This window comes from Phocoena sinus, chromosome 9 (genome assembly GCF_008692025.1).
Source record: "Phocoena sinus isolate mPhoSin1 chromosome 9, mPhoSin1.pri, whole genome shotgun sequence".
Taxonomy (NCBI): domain Eukaryota; kingdom Metazoa; phylum Chordata; class Mammalia; order Artiodactyla; family Phocoenidae; genus Phocoena; species Phocoena sinus.
In genome coordinates this window covers 42118925-42133186 of record NC_045771.1, presented here as the reverse complement: position 1 = coordinate 42133186, position 14262 = coordinate 42118925, and the positions used below count along the sequence as shown (strand labels likewise).

General features: G+C 35.9%; 1 protein-coding gene across 4 annotated transcripts in view; it reads left to right on the top strand.

Moving 5' to 3' along the window:
- Positions 1 to 14262, top strand: part of SEPTIN7 (septin 7) — a 103499-nt gene that overhangs the window by 32028 nt on the left and 57209 nt on the right. For 2 of the 4 annotated variants that reach the window (XM_032642790.1, XM_032642791.1), the window contains exon 3: positions 5932 to 6034. In XM_032642790.1, the coding sequence (XP_032498681.1) occupies positions 5932 to 6034 (103 nt within the window). Of the gene's footprint in view, positions 1 to 4008; positions 4383 to 5152; positions 5171 to 5931; positions 6035 to 14262 lie in introns of those variants that run through there. The other 2 variants (XM_032642792.1, XM_032642794.1) reach the window with 2 other exon arrangements.

The window sequence follows — 14262 nt, the reverse complement described above, 5'->3', positions numbered from 1 at the left end:
TTATATTAAATCTAGAATCTAGGTATTTTTACACCAGTTATATTTAAAATACTTAAGGCATTTAAATTGTGAAGTTCTTTAATTTTCCCCTAGAATTATGTAAGAAATGGGAGGAATTTGACTGAGTGCTAGACAGTTTCATCTATGTGTATGATGTAAGGCTTTTGTTAGTAATAATGAGTAGACAAGTAAATTTATGTATCTTTTTTCTTTTGTAGTGAGTAGTTTTTTGTATTTAGAATTACGTAAACTTTAGGAGAAAGAAAGTTAATTGTATTTGTCAGTATGTGAAACAGCATACAGTTTGTTTGTGTTTTAAAATCCAAAGTGGTACAGCTTGAACTTGAAATTATTTAGGAAAGATCAAATTTTACCTTTGAAATTTTAAGTTACTGATGTAAACCTTCCTTGGATCTTTGCAGTCTGTTCTTTTGTTTGTTTGTTTGTTTTAATTGTAGTTACTAAGGGGAGAAATAGAATCCTGGTCATATTTATGTAATTTGGGGCTGAATATCTCTTTTTGTAAAGATGGGGAGAGCTGAAGGTTTATAGTAGATCCTACCAAAAATAAGTTTTAATTTTCCTCAAATTCCGACTTTTGTCACTTCCAACCTGTCACAACTCAATTTCGTTATTGTTACTGAAAAGCATATTTAGCAGTTTTCAAAACAAGTTGTTACTTTTCTCCTTTGGAAAATATATATTAATTTATAAATATTAGTATTTATACATACTAATATTCAAACCTTTAAAATGACAATGGATTTTCACATGCCAAGATTTTGATAACTTTATTCTTTGGAATAAGAACAAATGGCAAGAGAATATAAACAAATCTCAAGGGTTCCAGTAATCTGTCAATTGAAACCTTTTTGAGGCATCTTGTTCTTTGAGTATAATTGATTTCTAGAAGAAAGTTCAAATAAGTTAAACACTGAAATTACTGGATATTGTATTTAAGTTGATTTTTCTACAGGTAGTGAAATAGCAAGCAGTGGAATTGTAGCTTGATTTTCTTTTTTTTGTTGTTGTTGTACGCGGGCCTCTCACTGTTGTGGCCTCTCCCGTTGCGGAGCACAGGCTCCGGACGCGCAGGCTGAGCGGCCACAGCTCACAAGCCCAGCCGCTCCGCGGCATGTGGGATCCTCCCAGACCGGGACATGAATTTTGGCACATAGAGATTTGGCATATCTTTTAGATAGTAACCAAAAGATTTTGTAAACATATGCTTTTAGAAAAGATGATTTGATAACTGTTTCTTCTTATGTAACTGATGTTTGAAATCAAGTAATACTCTTAAGACCTCAAGATATTTTGGGTGAATATACTTTTATCTACATTCGCATGCTTATAAACGTCACAGTTATATCACTCAGGTCTATAAGTAATATTTCTTTATCCAGAGGTTGTATTTCACACTGGCACTGTGAACATCATATTTGTGCAGAAAAAGAATCAGTTTAGGTCTTCTGAATTATAGACTGTGGTTGATTTTAGAATTTGGGGTAAGGAAAGATTCTTATGATATGTGAAAAGTCTGTGTGTTTTAGTCAACCAGTGTTATATTATTGGTGTATTTCCTAAGTCTGTCTTTTGTGTTGAGACACAGTTTCTTCCTCAGAAGAAACTTTCCTGAAAGTATATTTTTGTCCTTTATCTTTTTTAATAACTCCTGTGTATCAGCACTCTGTTAGGAATGTAGAGATGAATATGACATGATTCTCTCCTGGGAAATAAGTTGTGTTGGGAAACTGGCAAGTAACATGTTTAATTTTAAAATAATTTAATTTAAAACATGAAATTATTTAAAATGTTATAGTAGTTATGTACAGAGAATTATCTACTCTCAACCTAGTCACTCTTCTTCCTCACTGTTACTGAGACTGCTTTTGTGCAAAACTACCAGTAATCTTCTTATTTCCAAATTTTATGTTCACATCTCTGGTATTTCATTTGACTTTTCAGTAGCATTTAACACAAGTGAGTGACCTTGAGCCAGTCCTAGTTTTCCTTTCTCCTCACTGACTGATCAATCTTTCTCATTCTTTCTCTGCCTAACATCTCAATGTTGGAGTGCTCCAGGACACTGTCTAGACCCCCTTTTATCTATAATCTCTCTTTGGGAATCTGATCCTCTCCCAATACTATCTATATGCTTATGTTTCCTAAATCTATATTTTCAGCACCAACCAACCCAGGAATTTCTGAATTTATATGTTTAACTGCCTACCGGCCATCTCTTCTTGAATATGTAACAGACACCTCCACTTAACATGTTAAAAGCTATTTTTGATTTTGGTGATTTTGGCCCTCACAGCCCACTCTTTTCCTCCCCTTTGTATCCTGTTTCCCTGGATACATAACTCAATGGATATCACTAGCCATTGAGTTGTTCAAGCCAAGTACTTAGGAGTTATCTTTTGTCTCTTCATTTTTCTTTTGCCAGTTTTTTTTTTTTTTTTTTTTTTTTTTGCGGTACACGGGCCTCTCACTGTTGTGGCCTCTCCCATTGCGGAGCACAGGCTCCGGATGCGCAGGCTCAGCGGCCATGGCTCACAGGCCCAGCTGCTCCGCAGCATGTGGGATCTTCCCGGACTGGGGCACGAACCCATGTACCCTGCATCGGCAGGTGGACTCTCAACCACTGCGCCACCAGGGAAGCCCCTGCCAGTTTTTTTTTGTTTTTCTTTTGCCAGTCACATCTAACCCACCAGCAATGTCCTGACAATTCTTCTTTCAAAACATATTCTGAATCTTCATCTCTCTTTGCATGCATACCATCTAAATTCAGTATACCCTTTCTTTCTTGGACTATTGCAGTAGGCTCCTTACTAGTTTTCTTATTTCCATTTCTTCTCTTAGCAGTAAGAGCTATCTTTAAAACACAAATCAGGTCAGGTCACTTGCCTTTGTAAAACCCTCCAGTGGCTTCCCATCATGCCTAAAATAACATCCAGATTTCTTACTTTGGCTGGGTACAACATGATCTGGCCCCTGCCTGCCTCCCTGACCTCATTTTTTATCACTTATCCCCTGGTCCACTACTTCACCTCATTGTAGTTCATGTACCTTCTTTTTGTTCCTGAAAGTACCAAGTTCATCCCCACTTTAGGGCCCATTCCTTAGCCCTAGAATGCTCTTCTCCCTTTTCTTAATTCAGTCTCCTAGTTGTGCCTAAGACTGTTCTAGGAGTTGAGGATAAAGCAATAAATAAGACACAGGGGTAGATGGAGGTGTTTTTCTTACACCTTTTTGTATGGTGGGTTCCTTGAATATGTAACCTAAAATATTTTCTCTGAAACTTCTTCAGCTCTCCCAGATGGCTTCCTCTTTTTGATGCCACAACTTATGTAGTTCATTTAATCTGTACCTTGATGGAGTTTACATTTTAGTTGGAGGTAGGGTGGGTGGAGATCACAATAAACAAGATTTGTAAAATGTATGTTAAATGGTGGTAAGTGCTAAAGAGAAAAACATAAAGCAGCAAAGTGCTGAGATGAGTTGTAATTTTAGATAAGGGTGATCAGGGCAGTCCTCTCTTTGAAGGTGACATTTGAATAATCATCATCTGTTCTAGGTTGTGATATAACTCATAGATTTCTTCAATATAGAATAAAGACATACCCTTTTTAAAGACATTTTGTCCAAGGATAGTCTGTTTTCTTCTCTTTGCTATATTATTTGCCCTTAAGTTATTACAAGTCACATTTACTTCGTCATTCATTTGTTACTGCTTGCCATCTTTAGCTTCCTTCCCTTTCCTGTATCTACAAGTTTGCATTTCTTCCAGTTCTTAACTTTAATTACTTGAAATATAGCACTGTATAAAGATTTTAACTAAAACATTGGCATTTATCTGAAGTGGGCTGTCTTAATCCAGTGACTGACAGAGCAAAACTGTATGAAATTTACATTTTTTTCTTCTTGGGATTTAAATTTGGTCCCTGTGTATCTTCTTGAAACATCATACTTTACACTTTTTTCACCGTTTCTTGTAAGACTTCAGGTACAGGGCATAGTAATTGTTCTTTATAAAAAGATAGATAGGAGGCCTCTGATTCTGTGTTTGATCAGGAGAGCTGCTGAAATGGATTAAAATTCATTGGGCCTTATATCTGACAAAAAATATTACCTTGACGTGAGTAGAAAAAAGTCTGCCTTCAATTTATTTGTAATTTACCTCTAATTTGTTGCGTTACATGTAAGTAACTTTCATTTTTTTTCCTCTATCTTTTACTATGTTCCAATGGATTTCTCTCTCCTGTTCGACTGAATGTGCCGTGTATGATTCTTGGAATTCCTCGTTTACTGTTCCTCTGTGGATCTGTCTGTTGGAATCTGGAACACTGGAATGATGGAAATGTGTTCTTTACAAAGTAGCTGTGAGTATGCTACATAATTTATAGAGAGGCTTTTTTCTGGTCTAAGTTAAATTTCAGTTATAGTTGGATGAAATATGAACCAAGGAAGCCTTAAATTTAATGCATATTCTTAGCTCTGCATGTAGTAGGCTTTCAAATATTTGACTTTAAAATATTCTGATCAGTATCCTAACTAGTATATTTAAAATTAGCCTTTCAGTTTAATTGGCTTACTTATCTTCTCAATATTTGTCTTAAAAATCAGTTTATATGAATTTTAAAAAAGGTAAAAATATTATGGATGGAATATTTAGTTACATATGTGATGCTAGTAAGAAATGCAGATTGCTGTTCTTTGTTAAATCCAAATGTATTGAATTAGTACTTTGATCCCATATGAGTTTTTTCGGATGAGAATTTAAATGTGGCAAAAATCTTTAAGAAAAATGTGTACCTCTTAGGAATATTTTGCCATTTTATATATATATACATATATATATATTTTTTGCCGTACACGGGCCTCTCACTGTTGTGGCCTCTCCCGTTGCGGAGCACAGGCTCCGGACGCGCAGGCTTAGCGGCTGTGGCTCATGGGCCCAGCCGCTCCGTGGCATGTGGGATCTTCCTGGACCAGGGCACGAACCCGTGTCCCCTGCATCGGCAGGCGGACTCTCAACCACTGTGCCACCAGGGAAGCCCCTTGCCATTATATTTTAATGAATGAATAAGACCTACCCCTAAGTAAATTAATCAGTAAGACTCTACTCACTCAGATGGTCTGAACTGTGGACAGTATTTCTCACCAATGGGTAAGTTGAAAATCAGACTGATTTACTGTGACAATTTAGAAGTAGATTTCTTTGAATTACTCATGAAACTTATTGAGATCATCAAAGAATCAAAAACCACACAGAAAACTGAATTGAAATTTACTTTAAAACCTGGATAAATCTGATGTCCCTGATGATAGAGGCAGCAGGCTCATGTAAAAATCTTGAAGTGACATAATTGGACCTAGTATAACAGCTTGAAAGATAATGTTACTGACTGACATTGATCATGAGAGCTTTTAAGAGTTCATGAAAAATTTTAAACTCCACGTTTTGATTTTATTTCATGAATAAGAAGATAAATTTCAAGAAACTCCTGCCTCTGGTAATTAGTATGAGCAAAGGGGATGATTAAAAGAGTCCTTAGTATAATTTTAAGGGGATTTGAATTTTTTGTGAAAAATCCTTCCTTTTTTTTTAGTTGATTGGTTAGAATCTTATTATTAGTAAGTTACTATAAATTGAAATCTTTGCTCTGAGGCAGGTTTCTTTAATTTTTATGTTATTCCTTTGGGTTTTTATAACTGTCTATTGTCAGTCAACTTGTGCTCAGTTCATTTTGTCCATTTCTGCAATTAACTAATACTTTTATTGGTAACACTGTAAAATCAGTTTGATTCACCATGAATAATATTAGTTTATATAGTTTTCTAAAAATAGGTTAATGAAGGGAATTTGAAATGTGTGACAGAAGTGATTTATTGATATATGAATAACCGGACTCCTTTTGCTTTTCTCAGCAACAGAAGAACCTTGAAGGCTATGTGGGATTTGCAAATCTCCCAAATCAAGTATACAGAAAATCAGTGAAGAGAGGGTTTGAATTCACACTTATGGTTGTGGGTAAGATATGATTTCTCACTAAAATTGAGTTTTGATATGTTTCCAACTATTAATGAACTCTGAATGATTTGAGAAAACAATAGCCCAAATAACTGCAGGGATCATGTGTTATATTTTCTTTTGTTATGCAAATACATTTAAAAATTTAACTTGATGGCGTAATGGGATTTCAGTATTTTCTTGTAGATGGCACAGTTTTGGAAACTCAGTAAAAGTTGAGAAGAGGGGTGGGGGGGGTGTACTGGTTGAATAGAACGCTGGAGAAGTTCTCTTCAATCGATGATGCTACAAAAGGAAATAGCATCTGGTGGTTACTTACTACTCCAGGATATTTTCTTTTTTTTTTTTTTTTTTTTTGACGGTACGCGGGCCTCTCACTGTTGTGGCCTCTCCCGTTGCGGAGCACAGGCTCCGGACGCGCAGGCTCAGCAGCCGTGGCTCATGGGCCTAGCCGCTCCGTGGCATGTGGGATCTTCCCGGACCGGGGCAAGAACCCGTGTACCCTGCATCGGCAGGCAGACTCTCAACCACTGCGCCACCAGGAAAGCCCCAGGATAATTTTATTCTCTGGCTCATATACTGTAGTGAAGCCATATCACATGAGTTAACTTAAACATATGTTCTCTGAATTTGAAAAAGAAGGATGGGGTAGAGGATCATAATCATGCAAATGATTACCCTGGGAATTCATTCATTAAGTATAAGCCCTGGAATTAGTGAAATATGATGACTCTCCTTGTTCTTTAGTTCACTCTCATTTTTCTTATGAGTGTGTTTTGTCCTGTGAGCACCTTTCCCTGCCTGTAGTCCATTTTAAGAGATTGTCAAGGGTTATTTTGACTGTAGGTTGGTAACATAATCATTATATATGCAAAAACACTTTACCATGTATAAGATTAGTTATCTTAAATGACTATAATATTTTCACCTCATATAGGCTGACTTTATAACCTAGCTCCTCAGTTTGATGCGATTTTGTTGTATTTCTCTCTCTGTTTTATGAAGGTAAAAGGCAGAATAGTGGATTGACTATATCCATGACAGAGAAAATTGAGTTGATGCTGGACCTTTATGTACTGTGCATTAAATTTGCTAATTACATTCAACTCCCGGTATTTTTATTTTGGTGTTGAATTAGATTAATTGAATTAGGTATGAAATACCCCTTCATTGAAGGGAAGAGTATTTTATCAACTGACCAGAGTATTTTACTTGGGGGTAGGTTTGTGGCTGTTTGGAAATATCTGCATTGTAATAGTCCATAGTTAAAACATGGTGGTACAAAGTCTGCAAACTTGATACTTGGTAGAGTTGGTTAACTTGTCTGTCTCTGGTTGAGTAAGAAGCATAGTATACCTAGCTTGCAAACTGCTGGTGTAGACCTGAGGTGTGGGTCTAAATAGGTGGATAAAATATGCAGGACATACCTTTTCTTCCATAGATTGGTAACATAATCATTATATGTGAAGAAATACTACATCTTACCTTTACTATGTAATGTTAGTGATCTTAAATGGCACACCGTAGACAAATATAAGATCTTTTTTTTTAATTTGTAGAAAACTTCCTAGGTGCATTAGGAGAACCATAGCAATTTCCAAAAAAATTTTAATATTAAAATTTAAAGAATAACTTCTTGGGGCTTCTCTGGTGGCACAGTGGTTGAGAGTCCGCCTGCCGATGCAGGGGACACGGGTTCGTGCCCCGGTCCGGGAAGATCCCACATGCCGCGGAGCGGCTGTGCCCATGAGCCATGGCCGCTGAGCCTGCGCATCCGAAGCCTGTTGCTTCGCAACAGGAGAGGCCACAACAGTGAGAGGCCCGCGTACCGCAAAAAAAAAAAAAAGAAAAAGAAAACAACAACAAAAGAGTAACTTCTTGAATGTATACTTAGTAGTAATATCTGGCGGTCCAGCCCAGATATTTGGTTTGAAATTTCTGTGACATTTGTCCAGATGAAATAGTTAATAACCAGCTGATCTTGATTTTTAGAGTAAATACACAATCTCTGAATGTAACTTTTCTGGTCAGTCCTTTTGTCAGCTACAGCTTTTGTTTTTCTCTTCTTTGGTAAGACTTCAACTGTGGATAAAGGAGAATGGGTGTTAATATTGTTATTGTTATCCCCAATATACCTTGAACATTACTGTTTAATTAGCTATCTTTGTATAGACTTGTTGAGTGCAGGATCTAAATCTTTTCATCTACATAGTTGCAGTGTATAACACATAAAAGTCACCTTTTGGAACTTCCCTGGTGGTCCAGTGGGTAAGACTCCACGCTCCCAATGCAGGGGGTCCAGGTTCAATCCCTCGTCGGGGAACTATATCCCCCACGCATGTCGCAACTAAGACTTCGCATGCCGCAACTAAGAAGTCCGCATGCTGCAACTAAAAAGATCCTGCATGTCGCAACTAGGACCCGGCGCAGCCAAAATAAATATAAGTAAATATTCTTTAAAAAGTCATCTTTTAAGTAAATATTTAATACATTGTTTTTCAGACTTTAGGCCAAATCTAACAATGTTGTTTGTAAATCACAGAAAGCTAAGACTTTCCATACTTTAATATTCTTGACTTAGAGACTGCAAGCTATTCCTTATGAGCTAAGTCCTCATTTTTGAGATTTATGCTCAGAGCAGCTTTGGTTCTAATAACAATTCTTGGTTTGAGACTTATACATTGATACAAACTGAGAATCTGTATTTAACAGTTGATTTTATCTCTTTGTCCTTTGTTGGGAAACCTTTATCCAGTAACCTTGCTCCATAAGCAATATTTAGTATTTACTTGAGTGACTTTTTTGTATAAAAGAGGCATAATTTGTTTTCCCATATTTTCTTCCCTAAAGGAGCTAATAATTTTTATGACAATGTAAAGTATACATAAAAAGATAAGTAACATTTTTAGTAAGTAAATATAAGTTAGTAGAGTCATACAAAAATTAAGAGCCATAGATGTGTAAAGGTATAGGAGAGCTTTTCCCTGGTTCCCTGGTTGGAATTATTATTGCCTTACTTGAGAAGGAGGTATTAGGGCAGATTTTTGAAGAATAGAATTGGGATAGACATTGAGCAGGCAGTCCAGTTGGGAAAACAATAACCAAACCCTGCATAACTTATTATGTGCCAGGGAATATTTCAAGTACATAAAATACTGATACTTTACTATGTAACTCATACAGTCCTTAACAATAACCCTATGATGTAAGTATTATATTATTGTTATCTCCTTTTTAGAGATGAAGAAACTGAAGCATGGAGATGTTAGGTTACTTGCCCATGGTCACACTGCTAGCAGATGCCAGAACCAAACCTGGTCTGTTTCTCAGTCTGTTGTGTTCTTAGGCACTATGCAGAGGCTCATTTGGGAATACTGGATTAGTGCAGAGTTCAGTAGAGTGCGTCCAGTATGCCTTGAACTTGTATGATTCCAACTAGATATTGTTTTCCCTAATAAAATTAAAAGAGACAGAGGGACAGACAGAAAGAGGAAATGAATGAGAATTTTAGAGTAAAATAGTGCAAGCAATTTTTTCTGCCATTCTACTGGAATGAGTGCCTGTGCTAGGGTAGGCATGGTGGAAGAGGTGAATTCTCTGTTCCCCCAGTCATTTTCAGCTTCCACATACTTTTATATCATGAGCATCTCACCTTGCTGAGTTAGTCTAGGTGCCTTAATATAAACTAGTTACTTCTTATGTGATCAAAGAAACAGGTATCTGCTTTAGTGCAGGAAGAAAAACAAGTTGTCAGTTTATATGTAATTGTGCATTATGGATGATATATTTGGGGGCAGTTCAATATTAATTTGCACTGCATGTTGATTTTAGGATCTGACCCCGAAATGGTAACTTTATAATAGTTGGAAATAAGGCTGGAAGGGTAGGCTAGCCTAAATTTTGAAGACCTTCATTGCCTCCAGGATAAAAAGATTGGAATTCTTGATTTTGACTCTTTATTTGAAAATTTACTTTAAAACCCAGTGTCAGACATATCAAATAATGAAGACAGTTAGGTCTCTAATTCAGCAAGTGTCAAACCTATTCGGGCTTGGAATTTGAAAATCGTTTGTGTGCTTCTTAATTTTTGCTCTGAGAATAAAATGTTAATTCTAAAATCTTGATTTTACTAGAATCTTTCAAAGAGGTAGAACTCAGAAAGATTGTAGATTGCTTTATCTGACCAGAAAATATTTTGAAAAACAAGTGGCATTAAGTCTATTATTTTGGGTTCTTTGAAGATAAAATTCACAGTTCAATCATTTTTATAATATTAAGCTCTGCTAAATTTTTGTAGCAGAGGTTTTCTTTATTGTCATAATGTATTCGACATATATCAAATGTTTTTAGTGGCACTGGCATTTCTGTTTTTTTTTTAGGTGGAAGGGATCTTAGAATATGGTGGTTTAGGCATTTTTGGGATTCAAAGTTTATCATAATTTTTTTTTTTTTTTTTTTTTACGGTATGCTGGCCTCTCACTCTTGTGGCCTCTCCCATTGCGGAGCACAGGCTCCGGACACGCAGGCTCAGCGGCCATGGCTCATGGGCCCAGCTGCTCCGTGGCATGTGGGATCTTCCCAGACCGGGACACGAACCCGTGTCCCCTGCATCGGCAGGTGGACTCTCAACCACTGCGCCACCAGGGAAGCCCTATCATAACGTGTTTTTGTGTATGACTTATTAGTAAAAGTTTAGGAGGTATTTAGTCAGTGATAGGACATACAATGACAGTCATAGATAATTTTCTCCCACCTTTTTGTTGGTGTTTGAAGTGATGTATATTGATAACAACATCCAGAGTTAGTTGAAGAAATTGAAAGTAATATTGGCCATTTTGTATCTAAGCTGTTGGGCATTTAATGGAATTATGTTTAAGCCTGCAGTTAAGATATGTTGGATACTTGAAATACTTTGAGTAATATTTTAAAATTTTCTTCACTGAGCTCTGTATTTTTATTTTACTTTTAGTAATAAAAGTAATTTAACCACTGATGATTGCACAACATTGTAAATATAGAAAAACCACTGAATTGTACAATTTAAAATGGTGAAATTTATGTTATATGAATTTTATTTCAAAGAAGTAATTTAGCCAAAGCAGAGAGAATTTAGGGGGAAAAAACTTGTTCTTTTCTCATTATAAATAAGGTTTAGCTGGGTAGCTTGCATTCTTGTTAACAGAATTGATTTTTGTACTTGCTATTATGTACATTTCAATAAAGACATGATTTAAGTATTTTGCTGAAGTTATTTATGTGACATCTCTATTATTTTTTTAATTTTTAATTAAAAAATTTTTTAAATTATTTTATTTATTTATTTTTGGCTGTGTTGGTTCTTTCTTGCTGCGCGTGGGCTTTCTCTAGTTGTGGCGAGCAGGGGCTACTCTTCGTTGCAGCGTGTGGGCTTCTCATTGCGGTGGCTTCTTTTGCTGTGGAGCACGGGCTCTAGGTGCCCGGGCTTCAGTAGTTGCAGCACGCGGGCTCAGTAGTTGTGGCTTGCAGGCTATAGAGCGCAGGCTCAGTAGTTGTGGCGCCCAGGCTCAGTTGCTCGGTGGCATGTGGGATCTTCCCGGACCAGGGCTCGAACCCATGTCCCCTGCATTGGCAGGCGGATTCTTAACCACTGAGCCACCAGGGAGGCCCTAGTTTCATTTTTCTAAGAGAAGTGAAAAACCTTGATTCCTGTGAAACAGTCTGTGTAGACACCTTTATTTATTTTAATAGTTTTTTATCCAGTTAAATCTATATTCAGTTACCTATTAGCTCTTACTAGATGCCTTTCACTTCTCTAATACTAATTATTTTATTTCTTACTTCTAAGCTTATTTATCCTTCTGTATTTTCTTTCCTGTTCATTCAAATTCTAAACGAGAGGTTGAAGATTTTATCTTTTTAAAAGAACTGTTCCACATTTTAGCATTACTTAAGTGCTCATTGGTTTGCTTGATTAGTTCCTACGGATGTCTCAGTAAAATGCTGCTTGCTTGCTCTGTGAAGCCATCCTTGATTTCCTTCAAACTGTACTTAGGTGTTCTTTATGTATTCCTACTGTATTTTTTGTTTAATTGTAACTATAGCTTGTTTCTCAACAAAATTACACTTTTTGATGGCAAAATGTCCCCAGTTCTAGCATTTAGTAGCTGTTCAATAAATAATAAAGTGAATTTATGTCTTTGCTTTTTATCAATTGTAATAGTCCATCAGAGGATAGCTGTTGGAATGGAAAAGCTATAGGATGTTGGGATGAGATTATTCATCTGAATTAAACCTTTTTGCTCCTTGGCAGGTTTTTTTTTTTCCAAGCTGGATCATTAAATCAATTTAGTGAATCATTTAAAAGAATGAAAAATAGAAATGATTAGAAAATAGACTGCATTTTGCTTAGCAAGACTGTTGTTTCATGAAAGTTGTAAATTTGTACACATACATTTATACAGTACAGATAAGTATTCCTATATATTTGTGTATACGGAGTTTTGATGAAAAATATGTGTTTGGGGTTTTTTTGTTTGTTTGCTTTTAACTGTAAACTGTGGTAAAGTAAGTTGGAAAGCCACTGCCCAGTGGGAGAGTCCAGTAGAGAATATCAAGAGAATTCGTTTAGAAGCAGATTTACATGAAGAGCAGAATTGAGGACTAGGAGTTAGAACACTGCTGTTCTGGTATCTCTAAGGACTATTCCAGTTCTAATGTTCTGAAACTCTACATAATTTAGCAGGATGATGTAGAACACATTGTATGTGTTCATTACACAGTTTGTGTAATGAAATGGGTTTTCCCAAGCTGCTAATGATAGAACTGCAGAGGAGCGTCTGTGGTTAAGTGTTTATGTGCAATATACAAAGGAAAAATCCTCAAGGTTTAAGCTGCCTATGAATTTTCTACTTAACTAATACAGTAATACAGTATTATTTATATCAGTCGCTATAACTATATATGGTTAAGGAAAAATAATTTACCAAAGAATTATATGGTATAATGTCTCAGTGTGTTTCATGTGTCAGATATTAATAAATATTTCAAGGGGTTGGTGGAAATGATCTAAGGCTGTAGAATTGAGGTGCTGGGTAAAACAAAGATAAGCAAAAAAAAAAAAAGATAAGCAGTTTCTTTAATTGTAGGACTTCTCAGAGCCCTTATAATCCCAAAGACCTAAAGGAACGTGACTTTATTATAAATAGTGATCTAACTTTTTTCAAAACCTTATGAACAAACATTTCATGACTGTTTCATTCTTAGGCTTGAAGTGTAATACTCTTGAATGATGATGGCATGGGTTTCATGGGCTAGACTTCAAAGATAAAGAGGAAATGGGTTATTTTAACCTGCTGATAATGTTAAACTACAGGTATAATATTAGACTCTAGTTAATTACTCTTATTTTATAATTTTCATAAAGTATTTAACATCTTAAATTGTGTTAACAATATTTTGTTTTAATGAGGACAGAAAAAAATTTAATTCCAGTTATTTCCTTTTTAAAGTCAGTAAAATAAGGGAATGATAATGACTTTGTTGCAGAACGTTTATAGTGCATTTCAAAGTAAAATAAATGTGTCATTAATTTGGATCATTTAACAGATCTTAAAATATTATGTTAATTATAAAGAAATAGAAAATGTTACAGATAGGTATTCTGTTTATATTTATTGAATAATTTTGTTTTCTTAAGCTAGGATGTGTGATTCTGAATTTTGTTATTCGTAAATAATAATGATAAATAACTTGATTGAGGTTGTTTCCACAGATTCTTTAAGTAGAGTTGGAGTTGATGGGATTAATTTAACTCTCAGTTATTTTGCATTAGCAACGCTATTGCTTTCCGTTTACTAAAGCCAATGAGCAAGAATCTATTGTAGTTATGTCACTTTGAGAGTATTAGGACAAAGCTACTATATTTTGTATTATGATTATAGGATATCTGACATTTTGGTTTGGAAGTAAATATCACTCTACTAAAGATAGGTAGGAATTAATAATTTAATGTCCGCATAACTTCCCTGCAGTCAACATTTCTTTTTTTTTTTAATTAATTAATTTATTCATTTATTTTTGGCTGTGCTGGGTCTTCATTTCTGTGTGAGGGCTTTCTCTAGTTGCGGCAAGCGGGGGCCACTCTTCATCGCGGTACGCGGGCCTCTCACTATCGCGGCCTCTCTTGTTGTGAAGCACAGGCTCCAGATGCGCAGGCTCAGTAGTTGTGGCTCACGGGCCTAGTTGCTCCG